This window comes from Oncorhynchus mykiss, chromosome 3 (genome assembly GCF_013265735.2).
Source record: "Oncorhynchus mykiss isolate Arlee chromosome 3, USDA_OmykA_1.1, whole genome shotgun sequence".
NCBI lineage: Eukaryota > Metazoa > Chordata > Actinopteri > Salmoniformes > Salmonidae > Oncorhynchus > Oncorhynchus mykiss.
The window spans coordinates 62,386,190-62,407,447 of NC_048567.1; the positions used below are offsets into that span (position 1 = coordinate 62,386,190).

Sequence of the window (21,258 nt, forward strand, 5' to 3'; positions counted from 1 at the left end):
TTTCTGTGGAGTGTTTCGCTCTGAAGCCAAACTGCATGGAGTGTAATATGAAGGGGCTGTTGTTGAGGTGGGCAGTCAGTTGTTCTGCTACACACTTTTCAACAACCTTTGACACCACAGGTAGTATACCAATGGGCATGTAGTTATTCACGTCAGCAGGGTCGCCTGTTTTAAAGATTGCCATTATTATGGCCGGCTTCCATACCCTTGGAAACACCCCGAGACCAATAGATGTGTTGGTGACCTTAGTAATGGGGCCAATGAGTGACTTTAGTGAGCTAATCACCTTGTTCACCTTTGACTCAGAAACCTCCCTTATGATGAAGACAGGATGAGCGTCATTCACTAGCACTGAGCCCAAGAATCCAGTGGAGGGGTTTTGTGTCAGTACCCAGACAGAGTCAATAAAGTAGGAATTCAAGGCTATTGATATTTTGTTATTCACCATGATTTATAGTCTTTTTGCAGTGTTACTATGGTCTTTCCCTGTTAACTTTTTTTAGATTATCCCAGATCAATTTAGAATTTCCCTTTGCGTCACCAACTATGTTAATAAAAAAGTTTGCCTTGGCTTGTCTGATTTCTTTCATCACCTTATTTCTCAACATGGTAAACCTACGTCTGTCATGCTCTAATTTGGATCTTAGGGCTATTTTTCTTTAGGAAACCATTTGTCCTATACGTCTATACGTCTGTATAGGACAAGAGATCATTCCAGTTAATTCCCTTAATTGCGTTTTCAAAATAGTTTAATTCACTCCTAGATATTCTTAGTTGATCCGGCTTTCTAACAGTAGAGAGGTTAAACCTGCTCTTAGACAGCTTTCTGGCTATAAGTGTCAGATTATGATCAGATAGCCCAGTAACCATATTGAATGATTTAGTCACTCTCTCTGGTTTATTACTGAACACCAAATCAATCTGTGTTTTAGAGCAACAAGTCACCCTGGTCGGCCCTTTAACTAGCTGTGTAAGGTCATTGGTGAAGATCATAAGACATGTCTGTTACAGAGTACAAGCGGGAAGAGATGGTTAGATTTTTTGCCCCATCAGATCTCATTTTCATCAAATATGCGAGGTTACAGTGATTTTAATTGAATTTCAGTTTCCATGCATCATTTACAAAGGGTTTAAGTTACGCCCACGCATCTCAAGTTTGGATTCGGCCCACAGAAAATATGAGGTCGCATAGGATCTCATAAAAACGCCGCCAGACGTCTGCGGGTTACCCGGCTGGTTAGTCACTCTGCTCTTCACCTCTCACCCCCATGTGACATGTTTGTTTGGGCTGTACTGTTCAGCAAATTGATGATCAGCAAATTGCCTTCTACTCTCTTCTATCTCAGAGCTTTCCGTATTCACCCTCTCTCTCTCTCTCATCTCCAATTATCTCCTTCTCTTCTTCTAAAGACACACCTGAAGATGAATAGAAGCGCTGCATTTTTATTACGAACACATTTCCTGGCTGTTTCAACTTCATACACACAGTCACATGGTCTGACGGTGTGTTTCTAGGTTCTGAACAGAATGTAATAACTGAATGTAATCTTCTCAAAAGGAGCAGGCCTCCTGCTGTTCTGAATTAGAATCACAATCTTCCAGCTAATATACAGGATTGGTTTTGTCAGAACACATACATTATGTTGGAATAACCTGTCATTGTGTCAAGATTTTTACCCCATTGTACTGACCCTGGTGGAATAGAGTTCTGTGGGCTTTCATGTCAATTAGTTTATTTCACGTGTTCGTGGAGAGATTTAGGGTTTATAAAGTCAGACTCATTCTTTATGGTAATGACTGTGACGAGCACCTTTTAGAATGTCTTTGATGTAGAGCGGTAGAGGTAGAGAGAGAGAGAGAGAGGAGGAGGAGGAGAAGGATAGAAAGGGAGAGACAGAGAGATTACAGAGAAACACAGAGAAACATTAGAAATACACTATTTACAATTCACCACTGACAGAGTATGGCAGCCTTGAGGAAGTATATAAGATCGGGTTAGAGAGAAAAACCCTGTTCACATTTCTCTATGCTGGGTGGGTCCACATAATTGAACAAATCCTTTAGCGGTCTCTGGAGCGAGTCTTTATGTCTGAGTCGTTGATGAAAAACTTGGTGTATATACAATTTGTGGTCATGCAGGTCTCTAGCTCTCCATCTCTTTGTTTTCTCTCCATCTATGCCCCTCTCCTCTCACTCTATATTTTACTCGTCCTCTTTCCCTTTCTCTACCACTCTTCTCCCCCTCTCTCCATCCACCCTGCTGTCTGTTTGGTAGGAAACACAAATCCAGCTTTGGTCAGGGGGAAGGCAAGAAAGCCTGAAGCTGTCAGCGAGTTTGAGGAGAAAAGCTCTTTCATTTATCTCCAGTGCCCAGATTGATGCCCCTGCCAATATCTGTATGAAAATATACAGCCACCCTCTGTGGATAAAGGCTGCTTCCCTGGATTCCCTGCCTCTGGGCTCTCTTCTGCTTCCGTCAGTCAATATTGTTTTGTTTCCCGTTTTTACCCCACTGGGTACAGCAGGCGGACAAGCGAAAAAAAAGAGTAACTTAACCCGACTTGTCCTCCTTCTTAGGGTGTTCAGATGAGCGTGTGCACTTCTCTGCCGGAGCTGTGAAATGCTACAGTGTCAAGAGTTTTTGAAAGGAGTGAAAATAGGTCCCTTTTCAGCAGACTTCTTTTCAAAAGGCGTTGAAGGGTAATTCACTGTGGCTGCTCTGCCTAGCCTTAGACCAGCATCATGGCTGCAGGTCAGAAAGACTCATTTAAGGCTAAATCCTACAGGGTGGGATGGAGCCAAATCAGGCAGGCTCTGCTGGTCATACACTACACGACTTCTAAAATCTTAACTTGCTCACATTTTCCCAAATCTTTCATTCCATCCATCATCAATCCCAGCATGCGTGTGCTCGCATTACACCATGATTCCCTAGTTGATCCTGCCTTGCTTTTCTCCGTTTTCGTAGGGAAAAAATGTTGACATGCAAACAGTAAGCCGTTTTATTAGTGTGCACATTGTTATGTGTAGAAACATCAAAAAAGAGACAGAGGTGCAGAAAATAGAGTTGTATAAAATAATAATGGGGCCATTTGCACACCCCTGTGCCCCTTGTGGGTCGAGATTTCACTTAAGGACCAACCAAATGGTCTAAATGAGCAAAATCCAGAGCACCGGATTTCTCTCCACAGCTCAACCATCGGTCTTCCATCAACTCGGTCCACAACTTGCGTGTTGTTGTTTTCCTCTTCGCTATCATTGTTTTGGTCTCACATGCTGAGTGCTCATCGGCTATTGGCAGCAGTCCTTGCCAAATCACATTGTAGCACAAGATGCACAACCAACATATAGGATATGCGACAGGGGTCTGGAGAACAGAACAGCCATCATCGGTGCGTCCTTGACCCGCCCAACGTACTGGTCCTAGCCCAAGTTCATAGGATTTCACCCCGATCATGAAAGTTCATGGCAAAATCGTGTAGGGAATGTACTAGACTATACAGACCACAGGAGGCACATCATCATCATTATAAGATACTAATCTGCAAACATAGACTGGGTCCATTTTCATCCCCCTTCCCTTTATCTTCACTCTTACCTCTCTTTCTCTTCCCTCCATCCATTATGGCACTCAGATGGGCAGACCAAAATATCAAATACGGTAGAGAAGTGCATGCTGGGACAGCTTGAGGTCTAATGACTTCCCACTTCAGAGAGGTGAGAGAGGGGAGAGAGAGGTAAGAGATGGAGAGAGAGGTGAGAGAGAGAGTTGCTGATAAAAATACGTAGAAAGAGGCATTAGCATTGCTGGAGGTCTAATCCTTTTTCCACCTCCATGGGAGAGGAAAGAGAGAAGTGAGAAAGAGTGATGAAGTGGGCTGACAGAGAGAGAGGGAGAGACAGAGAGATAGAGAGGAAGGAAGAGAAAGAGAGAGACATAGGGCTGTCAGTCCGTGACAATCAGTCCAAATAAACATGCTACGTAAGGCTCTCCTTCAGGAGAGAGGAGAGGAGCGAGGGAGTCTGTGACCTCCCAACAGAGAGAAAGAGAAATAGAGGAGGATAAATTGGAGAATAGAGAAACAGTGTAACTACCACATCTGACTGTGCTTGCCAACAGTGAGATTCCCTATCTCCAGCTTATTATCACATTCTAATGCCTGGTCTTTATTCTGTACTTTTACTGTGTACTCTTTTCATTTGGAGGTTGTATTTAGTTGTGTCTGTATGGGGGATGTAGCTACAGTTTCTCAAAAGATAGGGCACAGGGGCTTCTCTAAACTGCCTTGTACATTTTGAGAAAGGCTGCTTTGCACTGTGTTTGTGAACCTCAGACTTACTTTAAAACACACACACACACAAGCTATGTTTTAGAGGGTTTGGAGGTGTTCCACGCATCTGAGTCATTCTATTTTATGTGTTTTGGTCACCTCATAAGAAGCTTTTTAGTTGCTATTACTACCCAACAACTCTTATAAAAACTCCACTGTCTCTGCAAATGCATTTTACAACCAACACCAATTCCATAAAAATAAATGTGGTAGGTGCTGAAAGTCTCACATATATCTTGTAACTGGTATTCCCATTACAAGACAGGGTTGCTGTAATTGGTGTTTAATTTCCTCTGTAAAAAAAAGTACATCCGCAAAAAAACTATTTCCCAGAGTTCATTGAGTTTTCCCTGTGTCCCCCCTACAGACCACTGGTGGCCCCTGCCCTCGGACCTGTGCCCTATCTGGATCTACCTGGATGTGCTGTTCTCCACAGCCTCCATCATGCACCTGTGTGCCATCTCTCTGGACCGCTACATCGCCATCAGAAACCCCCTCCACCACAGCCGCTTCAACTCCCGAACCAAGGCTCGCCTCAAGATCATGGCTGTCTGGACCATCTCTGTGGGTAAGAGACTGGAAGGAAGACAAGCCTGCACAAGTATATGATGCCCTCTTACTTTAGAGAGAGGGAAAGAGATAGAGATAGTGAGGAAGAGGGAGAAGGAGAGAGAGCATGTGGGTCTTTCTATAAATAATGGGGCCAATGTGTGACATTGGGATCAACATTTCAAAATGGTTTGAAACAAAAATAAAAATGATTTTTGTGCAGTTCCACATGTGCACTTAGAGGAATAAGTGTGAATATATGCAAATTGGCCCATAACTCCAGCTATACTACAACATAGGACGAGGACTATAATCCTTTAATCAGGGTTCATTAAGACATTGGCAAGTCAAATTCAAGGACTTTCAGGAACTTTTCCAAGTACTTAATTGTTATTTTCACTGACCTCAATGTTATACAATTGTATAATTTACATAATTGTACATATAGCCCTAATATATAACATCCCCCATTACCACTTTAAGAATAATGCGTTTAGGCCAAAAAGGCCAACAAGTAGGGAGGGCATTAGCACTAAGAATAATTTTAAAAAATGTTGGCCTTGCCAATGCATTGATTTTCAAATTTGTATTACATTCTAAAATATGTGAGAATATATGGGACATTGCCTGACAAAATAAATTGGATGCATGCGTGGCGATTTTTCTGTAGTCTACATGGCCGACGCAGCCATGAATAGTGGGAGCATGAATCTCAACATCACTGTTTTATAATGAGAGTGCGACCAAAAAACTGGTTCCTTTTGTAATGGAAGGATTTGTATGGAAAGCCAAGTTGAAGCCAACGTTGGATGCTGTCGTCATAATAACCGCACCTGGTTTTAACGCAACAGAGTTACTCAACACCCTTCAATTGAAGCTGCGGAAACAAACGAAAGAGGCCAAATCTCTCATGAAAACGGATAAAAAATTGTAATAACTTGAATGAATTGGCTACAATTTTTACAAGGACTTTTAATGCACCAAATTGAGGAAATGTCAGATTTTCAAGGTAGGCCTACAGTACCAGTCAGAAGTTTGGACACACCTACTCATTCCAGGGTTTTTCGTTATTTTGACTATTTTCTACATTTTCAAGACATCACAACTATGAAATAACACATATGGAATCATGTAGTAACCAAAAAAGTATTAAACAAAAAATATATTTTAGATTTAAGATTCTTCAAAGTAGCCACCCTTTGCCTTGATGACAGATTTGCACACTCTTGGCATTCTCTCAACCAGCTTTATTATGGCAAGAACATCCCAAATTAGCAAAGACTTTAAGACTTTAAGTCATGAAGGTCCGTCAATGCGGAAAATTTCAAGAACTTTGAAAGTTTCTTCAAGTGCAGTCGCAAAAACCATCAAGAGTTATGATGAAACTGTCTCTCATGAGGACCACTACAGGAAAGGAAGACTACAGGAAAGGAAGACCCAGAATTACCTCTGCTGCAGAGCATAAGTTCATTAGAGTTACCAGACACATCTCACTCACCCCTTCCTTTTCTGCAGCAACCAGTGATCTGGGTCAACAGCATCAATGTAACAGTATAGCTTCCGCCCCTCTCCTCACCCGTACCTGGGCTCGAACCAGGGACCCTCTGCACACAGACAACAGTCACCCTCAAAGCATTGTTATCCATCGCTCCACAAATCCACAGACCTTGCAGAGCAAGGGGAACAACTACTTCAAGGTCTCAGAGTGAGTGACGTCCCCGATTGAAACACTATTATCGCGCACACTGCTAACTAGCTAACCATTTCACATCGGTTACATGAAGCATGGAAGAGAAAGTGTGATGGTGTGGCGGTGCTTTGCTGGTGACACTGCAGGTGATTTATTTAGAATTCAAGGCACACTTAACCAGCGTGGCTACCACAGCCTTCTGCAGTGATACCCCATCCCATCTGGTTTGCCCTTAGTGGGACTATCATTTGTTTTTAAACAGGATAATGACCCAAAACACACCTCCAGGCCGTGTAAGGGCTATTTGACCAAGAAGGAGAGTGATGGAGAGCTGCATCAGATGACCTGGCCTCCACAATCACCCGACCTCCACCCAATTGAGATGGTTTGGGATGCAGCCAACAAGTGCTCAGCATATGTGGGAACTCCTTCAAGACTGTTGGAAAAACATTCCACATGAAGTTGGTCGAGAGAATGCCAAGAGTGTGCAAAGCTGTCATCAAGGCAAAGGGTGGCTACTTTGAAGAATCTCAAATATAAATATATTTTGATTTGTGTATCACTTTTTTGTTTACTACAAGAATCCATATTTATTTTTTATTTCACCTTTATTTAACCAAATAGGCTAGTTGAGAACAAGTTCTAAGAGTTACACAGAGTTACACATGGGATAAACAATCGTACAGTCAATAACACAACAGAAAAATCTGTATACAATGTGTGCAAATGAAGTTAGGAGGTAATTCAATAAATAGGCCCCAAGCGGCGAAGTAATTACAATTTAGCAGTTTACACTGGAGTGATATGTGCAGATGAGGATGTGCAGGCAGAAACACTGGTGTGCAAAAGAGCAGAAAAACAAAAACAAATATGGGGATGAGGTAGGTAGTTGGTTGGTTGGATGGGCTATTTACAGATGGGCTATGTACAGGTGCAGCGATTGGTAAGCTGCTCTGACAGCTGACGCTTAAAGTTAGTGAGGGAGATGTAAGTCTCCAACTTCAGAGATAGATTTTTGCAATTTGTTCCAGTCATTGGCAGCAGAGAACTGGAAGGAGAGGCAGCCAAAGGAGGTGTTGGCTTTGGGGGTGACCAGTGAAATATTACCTGCTGGAGCACGTGCTATGGGTAGGTGTTGCTATGGTGACCAGTGAGCTGAGATAAGGTGGAGCTTTTTACCTAGCCAAGACTTATAGATGACCTGGAGCCAGTGGGTTTGGCGACAAATATGTAGCGAGGACCAGCCAATGAGAGCATACAGGTCGCAGTGGTGGGTAGTATATGGGGCTTTGGTGACAAAACGGATGGCACTGTGATAGACTGCATCCAATTTGCTGAGTAGAGCGTTGGAGGCTATTTTGTAAATGACATCGCCGAAGTCAAGGATCAATAGGACAGTCAGTTTTACGAGGGTTTGTTTGGCAGCATGAGTGAAGGAGGCTTTGTTGCGAAATGGTAAGCCGATTCTAGATTTAACTTGGATTGGAGATGCTTAACTTCTTATGGCTGGGGGGGGCAGTATTGAGTAGATTGGATGAATAAGGTGCCCAGAGTAACCTGCCTACTACTCAGGCCCAGAAGCTAAGATATGCAAATGATTAGTAGATTTTGATAGAAAACACTCTGAAGTTTCTAAAACTGTTTGAATGATGTCTGTGAGTATAACAGAACTCATATGGCAGGCAAAACATAACAGCTGGGAGGAGGTACTCTTATTCTCCATGGACTTTACAGTGTCTCAAAACCTTTTGGAATTAGTGCTGCAAGATGCTAATTTCTGTTTGAAAATTCTAGAATTTGCTTTCCTAACTGACTGTGTGCATTGGTTCCTGACTTCCCTGAAAAGTTGCATATCACGGGGACTATTCGAAGCTAGTGCAGTACGCCACAGGGTGTTTTTGTGCTGGTCAAATGGGCAGTCAAGTCTGGAGTGAACAAATGGCTGTATCTGTTCTTAGATCAACATTTTTTGAAAGGGGGATGCTTATTTTAGATGGTGAGGAAAGCACTTTTAAATAACAACCAGGCATCCTCTACTGACAGGATGAGGTCAATATTCTTCCAGGATACCCGGGCCAGGTCGATTAGAAAGTGTACTGTTGATGTCTTCACTATTGTTCTACAATGTCGAAAATAGTCCAAATAAAGAAAAAACAAAAGTCGGTGTGTCAACTTTTGACTAGTACTGTATTGCAGTACTTGAATTTCTGATCTTGATGCTTTTTCTGTTAACTGTAAATCAAGCAGTGAAGTGTATTAATGGACGCCAAGGGAAGCCAGGCTTCCCCCCAAAAATGAGCAACAAAAAAACCATCTCATTTATCTTTCGTCTCTCTGTGTTTCATAATTTTCCTTCAATTCGCAAGAGGCTGAATGTATCTCACAGGAGAAAGCATCTGAGTGAGAGAAACAGCGCCACACTGCCTCTCAATGTGTACACCATCTATCTGAACTATCTGGTCCAAATGAGTATGACATTGTAGTATTGAATGCAAGGGAAGCCAGCAAGCATTTGGCCTCCTTTGATAAAAAAAAAAGAATACAAAATTTGCCAATCAGCGTTGAGCTAAACTGAGCGAGCTCAACCGTGAATGGTCTTGGCGGGGGAAAAAAAAGAAAACATCTCTCCTATCAAATTGCTTTGAGAGCATATGTCATTAACAGAAACAACTTGAACTGTTCCATCTCGTTGTGTTGTCCACCGGTTGCTAGCTAGCTAACTAAAATTGGTCCTTTCCTAAATTAGCCATGGATGGAGATAGTGATTTGGACTTGTGGTTTTGATTCCTTCTCCACACTGGCCAATGATTATAACGACGATTCTGATCCAACCATTAAGTTGTGCCCCTGGCCTGAGAGGATGGAAGTTTATTATGTACAGTAGCTAGATGTAGAAGGCTAATATTAACCAGCTAACATTGCCAATTAATGGAAGTTAGGCTAGCGAGCAAGCATTTTAGCCTGGTATCCTAGGACAACAAAAAATAAAAGCATGTACTGTATGACAGAATGATAGACCGTTTCTTCAACATGAAATGTAGCTCATGTTGATTGAATTAAATTGTTGTTTTTTTGTCACTATATTAGACTAAGCAGGGTTGATTTGATGATGTTGAAATGTTAAAGTTGCTGGAATAGTGGAGGCAGCTCCTGTTTTCTTTGTGGTTCTAAATCAATAGATTTTTTGTGGTCTGAAAATGTCAAAACATGTACAGTTGAAGTCGGAAGTTTACATGCACTTAGGAGTCATTAAAACTAGTTTTTCAACATCTCCGCAAATGTCTTGTTTACAAAATATAGTTTTGGGAAGTCGGTTAGGACATCTACTTTGTGCATAACACAAGTCATTTTTCCAACAATTGATTAGACCGATTTTTTCACTTAGAATTCACTGTATCGCAATTCCAGTGGGTCAGAAGTTTACATACACTAAGTTGACTGTGCCTTTAAACAGCTTGGAAAATTCCAGAAAATTATGTCATGGCGTTAGAAGCTTCTGATGGGCAAATTGACATCATTTGAGTCAATTGGAGATGTTTCTGTGGATGCATTTCAAGGCCTACTTTTAATGCCTCTTTGCTTGACATGATGGGAAAATCAAAAGAAATCAACCAAGACCTCAGAAAAAAATTGTAGACCTCCACAAGTCTGGTTCATCCTTGGGAGCAATTTCCAAACGCCTGAAGGCACCACGTTCATCTGTACAAACAATAGTACGCAAGTATAAACACCATGGGACCATGCAGCCGTCATACCGCTCAGGAAGGAGACCCATTCTGCCTCCTAGAGATGAACGTACTTTAGGGCGGAAAGTGCAAATCCATCACAGAACAACAGCAAAGGACCTTGTGAAGATCCTGGAGGAAACAGGTACAAAAGTATTTATATCCACAGTAAAATGAGTCCTATATCAACATAACCTGAAAGGCCGCCCATCAAGGAAGAAGCCACTGCTCCAAAACCGCCATAAAAAAAGCCAGACTACGGTTTGCAACTGCACCTGGGGACAAAGATTGTACTTTTTGGAGAAATGTCCTCTCGTCTGATGAAACAAAAATATAACTGTTTGGCCATAATGTTGTGGGGGTGCTTTGCTGCAGGAGAGACTGGTGCACTTCACAAAATAGATAGCATCATGAGGAAAATTATGTGGATATATTGAAGCAACATCTCAAGACATCAGGAAGTTAAAGCGTGGTCGCAAATGGGTCTTCCAAATGGACAATGACCCCAAGCAAACTTCCACAGTTGTGGCAAAATGGCTTAAGGACAACAAAGTCAAGGTATTGGAGTGGCCATCACAAAGCTCTGACCTCAATCTTATAGAACATTTGTGGGCAGAACTGTAAAAGAGTGTGCGAGCAAGGAGGCCTACAAACCTGACTCAATTACACCAGCTCTGTCAGGAGGAATGGGCCAAAATTCACCCAACTTCTTGGGGAAAGCTTGTGGAAGGCTACCCAAAACGTTTGACCCAAGTTAAACAATTTAAAGGCAATGCTACCAAATACTAATTGAGTGTATGTTAACTTCTGACCCATTGGGAATGTGATGAAATAAATAAAAGCTGAAATAAATAATTCTCTCCACTATTATTCTGACATTTCACAAAATAAAGTGGTGATCCTAACTGACGTAAGACAGGGAATTTTTACTAGGATTGAAATGTCAGGAATTGTGAAAAACTGAGTTTAAATGTATTTGGCTAAGGCGTATGTAAACCTCCGACTTCAACTTTACTTGCTTAACAATGCTGTAGGTCATGTAACTGTCTGTTAAATGCAATATGCGTCGTAGACTTTAACGGACAGAGGTTGCTATATGGTTTTGTCTTAAAAAAAGGTGTGGTTGAATTTATTCTACTACTGTCTTCTTATTGTTTCGGCCTTTAGGCCTATCACGGTCACAAGGCATATGAATTAACAGCAAACAAAGCAATTATCGCAACACATACAGTGTAGGTTGTAATGGCTTTTTTTTGTTACCCATGCACCGCTACTGAAATCAAGCAGACTACAACAGATGATGAACTTCAATTTGCTTGGGATATTAGATCCATGTGGATCCAGGTTTCATTGGTGTTACGAATGATACAAAATATTCTGGACATTCCTCGCAAAACATGTTTTTTCCCAGTGTGGTTGCATCACATGCACTATCACAACAGCAGTTGTCATTTGACTATCAAATCCCAAAAAATCCTTCCTGGATCAGATTATAATGTGTGGTGAAGCACCACGGTGTAAGTATTATTCATAATTATTGAAGGACCATGTTAATGTATTTGTAATCGAATACATTATTTTAGATGTGTGTGCCCATGAAAACTTTTTTCTCTCCTTGCATAATCTCCATTCCATAAATGTTTTATCCTGAAAACTCCCCAGTCCTTCATGATTACAAGCATACCCCTAACATGATGCAGCCACCACTATGCTTGAAAATATGAAGAGTGGTACTTAGTGATGTGTTGTATTGGATTTGCCCCAATTTGTAATGAGGGCAAAAAGTGAATTGCTTTGACAAATTTTTTCCAGAATTACTTTAGTGCCTTGTTTCAAACAGAATGCATGTTTTGGAATAATTTATTCCTTTGTTCTTTTCACTAGTATTAGCATTAGTATTGTAGAATAACTACAATGCTGTTGATCCATCCTAAGTTTTCTCCTATCACAGCCATTCAACTCTGTAACGGTTTTAAAGTCAACGTTGGCCTCATGGTGAAATCCCTGAGTGGCACCTGAGTCAGGAAGAACGACTGTATCTTTGTAGTGACTGGGTGTATTGATACACCATCCAAAAATGTAATTAATAACTTCACCATGCTCAACAGGGATATTCAATGTTTTTTTTTAACATATCTATCAATAGGTGCCCTTCATTGCGGGGCATTGGAAAGTCTTCCTGGTCTTTGTGGTTGAATCTGTGATTGAAATTCCCTGCTCGACTGAGGGACCTTACAGATAATTGTATGTGTGGGGTACAGAGATAAGGTAGTCATTCAAAAATCATGTTAAACACTAACGTGCAGCCTGGTGACCTAGAGGCCGGAGAGGGAGCACACGTGACAGTACCCCCTCCCCTCCCTGACGTGCAGCTCCAGCTGCAAGACGCCGACCAAGATGATGATCCTGGGGATCAGGAGTGGACAGCAGGGTCCTTAGCTTAATGATGCGCTTGGAGGGCACTATGGTGTTGAACGCTGAGCTGTAGTCAATGACTTGTGTGGCTCCTTTCCAATGGTTCAATACCACCACTAATGATCCAGTCATGCTGTGTAGAGACCCAGGGATGCAGGGAGGGACAATGTCACATAGAACCAGGGAAGCAGAGAGAGACAATACACAATGTAGGGAGAAATGAACTACCGATATGACTCACCATTCCACAGGTTCCTGGTCCCAAGCGGAGCGCTAGAATATGATACGCTGCCGCCTGCAAATTAAATAAGGTTATGTATGTCACTGCTGCTTATCTACATGTTAGGTCTCATCCCCTCTCCTCTCGTTTATCTGCACATGGTAGAGAGAGAGAGAAGCTGAAGTGTAGCTGATGTTACACAGAACTGAGATGATGTGTGCTGTTAAACAAACCCTGGAACAGTGCTGCTACTGCCCAGCCTATTGCACAAAAATGCTACCACAGAGAGACATCTCTGAAGACCTTACAAAACCCCACACATACACAGAACACACACCTCATACACGTACACACACCTCATCCTGTACACACGCACACCCACCTCACCCTGCCATGACCAAGGAATGTTCCTTTGCCATGACCAGGACTTTATTAATTTTTCATATCAAACAAGATAGTTTTACAAAAGTTGCCAAGCTCAATTAAAAAATAGTACTATTTGGTCTTTGAAACCAGCAGTCATTTTCTTTCCTGTTGAATCATTGAGGTGGTTCCTACAGCTTCCTGTATCTCTGTCATGTATTGTGCCTCAATGTTGGTCTGACAGACAGAGACTGAAAGCATCCCCTGGGGCTATTTTTATCCCTTCAGACACACTGAGCTATAGTTTCCTCGAACAAAGAAACACGCAATAACCAACGCCGTAAAAATGTCCGTATTGGCATCAGCAGTTCCATGATAATGTAACTGCCACTGAAAGCTTTTTTGCAAATATGGAGAAATAATTAGCTGAGCTGTGTTTATTGGAGTAGTAGTAAATTGCTCCTACAGAGCAGAGATACTGACCTAAGGTCAGTTTAACATTTCCTCTTCCTGGGGTTAAGCTCATGTTTTGTGTCTGGTGTGGTCTCCAACCCGGAGCTCGTTGTGTCTGTGGTTCTGGTGTGGACTTGTTAGTGTGGAAACATGGCAGAGATGGTTGAGATGTCTGGATCAGGTATGTGTTTTGGTCTGTCTCCAACTGCTGTGCCGGGTGTGCTGCTGCACTGCTCTACAGAAGCCACTGAAGATCCAGGGCAACGGGAAGCTAGTCCAAACAACCTGTAATACTAGGGAGGAATGGAGTAAAGACACATGATGGGGGTGGATAGCAACAGAGGAGAAGGAATATAAACAAAGGATTACATGATGAAATGTTGGACTTGAGTCATATGATTGATTCAGGGTTCCATGGCCATCTGGATAGCAGAAGATTGTCTTGACTATATGTCAACTGCTTCCACATCCCAACCCACACAAGAAGATGTCTCTTGACGCGATTGCTTTTCTACATTTCAAGTTTGTCTTGGTTCATCTTTTTAACATGCCCTGGATTTCAACAAAGCCAGACAAAAAATTATTGATTTACAATCCCTGGTTAAGAAAAGATCAACTCGAAGAAAAACTCCACCTTTCTTTCTCCTTTTAGTCTCAATCCCCTTCTGAATAGTGCATTCGGAAAGTATTCAGACCCCTTCCCTTTTTCCACATTTTGTTACGTTACAGCCTTATTCTAAAATGGATTAAATACAGTGCCTTGCGAAAGTATTCGGCCCCCTTGAACTTTGCGACCTTTTGCCACATTTCAGGCTTCAAACATAAAGATACAAAACTGTATTTTTTTGTGAAGAATCAACAACAAGTGGGACACAATCATGAAGTGGAACGACATTTATTGGATATTTCAAACTTTTTTAACAAATCAAAAACTGAAAAATTGGGCGTGCAAAATTATTCAGCCCCTTTACTTTCAGTGCAGCAAACTCTCTCCAGAAGTTCAGTGAGGATCTCTGAATGATCCAATGTTGACCTAAATTACTAATAAATGACTGATAAATACAATCCACCTGTGTGTAATCAAGTCTCCGTATAAATGCACCTGCACTGTGATAGTCTCAGAGGTCCGTTAAAAGCGCAGAGAGCATCATGAAGAACAAGGAACACACCAGGCAGGTCCGAGATACCGTTGTGAAGAAGTTTAAAGCCGGATTTGGATACAAAAAGATTTCCCAAGCTTTAAACATCCCAAGGAGCACTGTGCAAGCGATAATATTGAAATGGAAGGAGTATCCGACCACTGCAAATCTACCAAGACCTGGCCGTCCCTCTAAACTTTCAGCTCATACAAGGAGAAGACTGATCAGAGATGAGGCCAAGAGGCCCATGATCACTCTGGATGAACTGCAGAGATCTACAGCTGAGGTGGGAAACTCTGTCCATAGGACAACAATCCTATGGATATCCAATCCAATGTATATTGCACAAATCTGGCCTTTATGGAAGTGTGGCAAGAAGAAAGCCATTTCTTAAAGATATCCATAAAAAGTGTCGTTTAAAGTTTGCCACAAGCCACCTGGGAGACACACCAAACATGTGGAAGAAGGTGCTCTGGTCAGATGAAACCAAAATTGAACTTTTTGGCAACAATGCAAAACGTTATGTTTGGCGTAAAAGCAACACAGCTGAACACACCATCGCCACTGTCAAACATGGTGGTGGCAGCATCATGGTTTGGGCCTGCTTTTCTTCAGCAGGGACAGGGAAGATACAGGACCATTCTGGAAGAAAACCTGATGGAGTCTGCAAAAGACCTGAGACTGGGACGGAGATTTGTCTTCCAACAAGACAATGATCCAAAACATAAAGCAAAATCTACAATGGAATGGTTCAAAAATAAACATATCCAGGTGTTAGAATGGCCAAGTCAAAGTCCAGACCTGAATCCAATCGAGAATCTGTGGAAAGAACTGAAAACTGCTGTTCACAAATGCTCTCTATCCAACCTCACTGAGCTCAAGCTGTTTTGCAAGGAGGAATGGGAAAAATGTTCAGTCTCTCGATGTGCAAAACTGATAGGGACATACCCCAAGCGACTTACAGCTGTAATCGCAGCAAAAGGTGGCGCTACAAAGTATTAACTTAAGGGGGCTGAATAATTTTGCACGCCCAATTTTTCAGTTTTTGATTTGTTAAAGAAGTTTGAAATATCCAATAAATGTCGTTCCACTTCATGATTGTGTCCCACTTGTTGTTGATTCTTCACAAAAAAATACAGTTTTATATCTTTATGTTTGAAGCCTGAAATGTGGCAAAAGGTCGCAAAGTTCAAGGGGGCCGAATACTTTCGCAAGGCACTGTATGTTTTTTTCCTCATCAATCTACACACAATAGCCCATAATGACAAAGCAAAAATAGGTTTTTAGAATCTTTCGCAAATGTATCATCCTTGAGATGTTTCTACAACTTGATTGAAGCCCGCCTGTGGTAAATTCAATAGATTAGACATGATTTGGAAAGGCACACACCTGTTTATATAAGGTCCCACAGTTGACAATGCATGTCAGAGCAAAAACCAAGCCATTACTCGAAGGAATTGTCTGTAGAGCTCCAAGACAGGATTGTGTTGAGGCACAGATCTGGGAAAGGGTAGCAAAACATTTCTGCAGCATTGAAGGTCCCCAAGAACACAGTGGCCTCCATCATTCTTAGATAGAATAAGTTTGGAACCTCCAAGACACTTCCTAGAGCTGGCCATCTGGCCAAACTGAGCAATCGGGGGAGAAGGGCCTTGGTCAGGGAGGTGACCAAGAACCTGATGGTCACTCTGACAGAGCTCTCCAGAGTTCCTCTGTGGAGATGGGAAAGTTTTTCAGAAGGACAACCATCTCTGCTGCACTCCACCAATCAGACCTTTATGGGAGAGTGCCAGACGTAAGCCACTCCTCAGTAAAAGGCACATGACAGCCCACTTGGAGTTTGAGTGGCCAGCCAGAGCCTGAACTTGAACCCAATCGAACATCTCTGGAGAGACCTGAAAATAGCTGTGCAGCGACGCTCCCCAACCAACCTGTCAGAACTTGAGAGGATCTGCAGAGAAGAATGGGAGAAACTCCAAGTGTGCCAAGCTTTTTGCGTCATACCCAAGAAGACTCTAGGCTGGAATTGTCAGAATGGTGGGTGTAAGCTGGTGTATGCAGTCAGGCACAGGAGAGCAGAGAATTGGGAGCAATGTAACTTTACTCAGAATAATGAACGGTGCAAGGTAAAACAATAGACTTGCCCAAACACAAAACACACAAACATCAACTTCTACGCACGGGCAAGAAACAGCACCCGTCGAAATAACCAGTCACCAACATACCGAACATGACATAAAACAATCCCTCACAACACCATGGGGGAAACAGAGGGTTAAATACATGAACAATAATTATGGGAATGAAAAACAGGTGTGTAGAAACAAAGAAAAAACAAATGGAAAATGAAAAGTGGATCAACGATGGCTAGAAGACCGGCGACGCTGACCGGCGACGCTGACCACCGAGCGCCGCCCGAACAAGGAGAGGAACCGACTTCGGCTGAAGTTGTGACAGTAATCACTGCCAAAGGTGCTTCAACAAAGTACTGAGTAAAGGGTCTGAATAGTTCTGAATAGTTATTTCTAACACATTTGCAAAAAACTGTTTCTGATTTGTCAATATGGGGTATTGTGTGTAGATTGATGAGGGAAAAAAACGATTGAATGCAGTTTAGAATAAGGCTTTAACATAACAAAATGTGGAAAAGGGGAAGGGGTCTGAATACATTTCCAAATGCACTGTATATTTTTAGAGGGGGCCCACTGGACACAGACGTCAATTCAACATCTATTCTTGTTGGTTCCAAGTAATTTCATTGAAATGACGTGGAAACAACATTGATTTAACCAGTGTGTGCCAAGTGGGAGGAGATCATCAGGGTGAAGAGAAACGCAGACAAAACTTATCTTTTGATTATTTCTGAATTCTGGATATACAAGCATTTTGATGGATTTTTGGCCTCCTAAATATGACAATAAAATGCTGACTGTGGCCTTGTCAGAAAATCAAATAAAATGGTATTTGTCACGTGCCAAGTAGACTTTACTCTGAAATGCTTGCTTACGAGCCCTTCCTAACGATGCAGAGTTTTTAATATTTATATACATACATATTAAGATAAGAGGAATAGAATATACAATAATGAAGCTAGAAAGAGGAAGTACTCATCCTTCTTCCAATCAAAGTCATGAACGTGTAATAAAACGAGGGACTATTTCATTTCTTTCGGATCAGGATGCGAAGGAATTAACTGGGCCAAAGAAGTTTCACAATGACATGTCCAGGAGTGGAATGTTAATTAACTTTCAATTGACTGATTTCCTCATATGAACTATAACTCAGTAAAATCTTTGAAACGGTGGCATGTTGTGTTTATATTTTTGTTCAGTATACTTGCAAATGGGAGGTTATAAATCATTGAATATGTTACCTGTGCGTGCCTAAAGTGATGGGATCTTAATTCCCTGTCTATTTTCCTGCTCTGAACCCCAAAATGTCAGTCAGTGTCAGGCCAGTTGCAGCTCCTCCCTGAGGGCATTAGGGTCCCTGCAGCAAACTGTGTTGCTGTGGGGATGAAAGCCATAGTGAATGGCTCCAGATGCATCTGTCCCTCTCTCTCCCAAATCCAGTTATTGGACGCTAATGATAATAGTGCTGACTGAATCTGTGAGGGGAAATTGCAGGGTTTATATGTCCTGGTGGGCAGACAGTGGCGATATGAGGGCTATTACATTAATAATGCAAGAGGATCCTGCCCTGGTGGCTTGATTTACGGTTGGAATGAGCAACAGGTTGACTATGATTGTTGACTTTCTTTACTTTTTGATATTACTGGTAAAATCTTGAAGCGCCACAGTGCTCTGGTTTAGGCAGAGACGAGCTGTAGAAAACTACTTTGAAATCTCAAGAAATGGAACACACACAAACACACAAACCTCACACCAAAATAACTTCTCTCTGTGTCTCTCTGTAGGTATCTCCATGCCCATCCCTGTCCTAGGCCTGCGGGACCACACAAAGGTATTTAAAGATGGCAGCTGCCTGCTGACAGATGACAGTTTCGTCCTGGTAGGCTCCTTCGTGGCCTTCTTCGTCCCCCTCACCATCATGGTGGTCACCTACTTCCTCACCATCAGCGCCCTGCAGAATGAGGCTACACTCTGCCTGGACCAGCTGGTGCCCAGGCCCAAGTGGAGTGCCACCCTGACCCTGGGATTCTTCCCACAGTCCTCGCTCTCCTCAGAGAAGCTCTTCTTCAGGCGTTCGCTCAGCCGTGACACGAGAGGGGTGGGAGGAGGGGTTGGCGGGGCTGGGGTGGACCCGCGGTACGGGCGTCGTACCATGCAGTCAATCAGCAATGAGCAGAAGGCCACCAAGGTCCTGGGTGTGGTCTTCTTCTTGTTCGTGGTCATGTGGTGTCCCTTCTTCATCACCAATGTGCTGGCAGTGGTGTGCAACCCCATGAACTGTGACCCGTGGGTGATGGGGGGGCTGCTGAACGTGTTCGTGTGGGTGGGATACCTCTCCTCAGCCGTCAACCCTCTGGTATACACTCTGTTCAACAAAACGTATCGTGCAGCCTTCTCCCGCTACGTACGCTGCCAGTACAGCCCAGAGAAGAAGCCTCTGCAGCTCATGTTGGTTAATACCATCCCTCCACTGGCCTACAACTCCACCCACCTGCCCCTGGAGGAAATAGGGTCCCTCAGGAATGGGGCCCACAGTGGTGGAGGACCAAATCAAACTCAGACAACGACAAGGCACCCAGGGACCAAGATGAGAGCATCAGCTGTGTGAGAGGTTGTGAGCCTGTGAGGACTGAATCTCCCATAATCCTAGTGAGATCTGCTGTGTTTTGATCACGATCTCGCCTTGTTTCCTGAAGGAAATCTTGGGAACGGAGGTTCCTGTGCTGGAATGTGTTCAGTAGCTCTGTGGTGAGACTCATGCCAGAGAGGAATATGTGAAGAGAGAGGGTCCACTCCCATCAAAATCTGTCCACGCGCGAATACAGTGATAAGCTGTAGGAAGCAGGGAGTACAGAGAGAGGAAAAGACACAACCTGCCTCACAAACACTTAAACTAGTTACACCAGAAGAGAACAACTGAGCTAAAGCAAAATTATCAGCAATAGCCAGGGGCCATGAGGGGATACATTTCCCCAAAATGTTCATACACATAGCCTGGATACCAGACTGTTTAGCTAACATTCCACTCCTTGTGTGCCAAAGATGTTTCACAATGACACATCAAGGAGTGGATTATTAACTAAACAGACTAGTACCTAAGCTACAGTGGCTTGCGAAAGTATTCACCCCCTTGGCATTTTTCCTATTTTGTTGCCTTACAACCTGGAATTTAAATAGATTTTGGGGGGGATTGTATCATTTGATTTACACAACAAGCCTACCACTTTGAAGATGCAAAATATTTTTATTGTGAAACAAACAAGAAGTAAGACAGAAAAACAGAAAACTTGAGCGTGCATAACCCCCCCCTGGAGCAAAACTGCTCCAGCCCCTTCAAGTTGGATGGGTTCCACTGGTGGACAGCTATCTTTAAGTCATACCGCAGATTCTCAATTGGAATTAGGTCTGGGCTTTGACTAGGCCATTCCAAGACATTTAAATGTTTCCCCTTAAACCACTCAAGTGTTGCTTTAGCAGTATGCTTAGGGTCATTGTCCTGCTGGAAAGTGAATCTCCGTCTCAGTCTCAAATCTCTTGAAGACTGAAACAGTTTTCCCTCAATAATTTCCCTGTATTTAGCGCCATCCATCATTCCTTCAATTCTGACCAGTTTCCCAGTCCCTGCCGATGAAAAACATACCTACAGCATGATGCTGCCACCACCATGCTTCACTTTGGGGATGGTATTCTCAGGGTGATGAGAGGTGTTGGGTTTGTGCCAGACATAGTGTTTTCCTTGATGGCCAAAAAGCTCAATTTTAGTCTCATCTAAGTTGAGTACCTTCTTCCATATGTTTGGGGAGTCTCCCACATGCCTTTTGGCGAACACCAAATGTGTCTGCTTATTTTTCTCTTTAAACAATGGCTTTTTTTCTGGCCACTCTTCCATAAAGCCCAGCTCTATGGAGTGTACGGCTTAAAGTGGTCCTATGGACAGATTCTCCAATCTCCGCTGTGGAGCTTTCCAGTTCCTTCAGGGATATCTTTGGTCTCTTTGTTGCCTCTCTGATTAATGCCCTCCTTGCCTGGTCCATGAGTTTTGGTGGGCGGCCCTCTCTTGGCAGGTTTGTTGTGGTGCCATATTCTTTCCATTTTTTAATAATGGATTTAATGGTGATCTGTGAGATGCTCAAAGTTTTGTATGTTTTTTTATAACCCAACCCTGATCTGTACTTCTCCACAACTTTGTCCCTGACATGTTTGGAGAGCTTCTTGGTCTTCATGGCGCTGCTTGCTTGGTG

General features: G+C 42.7%; 1 protein-coding gene across 1 annotated transcript in view; it reads left to right on the top strand.

The window, feature by feature from the left end:
- Positions 1-20,207, top strand: part of LOC110520346 (5-hydroxytryptamine receptor 2A) — a 38,908-nt gene extending 18,701 nt beyond the window's left edge. Inside the window, exons 2-3 of the mRNA XM_021597601.2 lie at positions 4,699-4,899; positions 18,802-20,207. Coding sequence (XP_021453276.2) covers positions 4,699-4,899; positions 18,802-19,625 — 1,025 coding nt within the window. The 3' untranslated portion in view covers positions 19,626-20,207. The remainder of the gene's footprint in view (positions 1-4,698; positions 4,900-18,801) is intronic.
- The last annotated feature ends 1,051 nt before the right edge of the window (positions 20,208-21,258 follow it).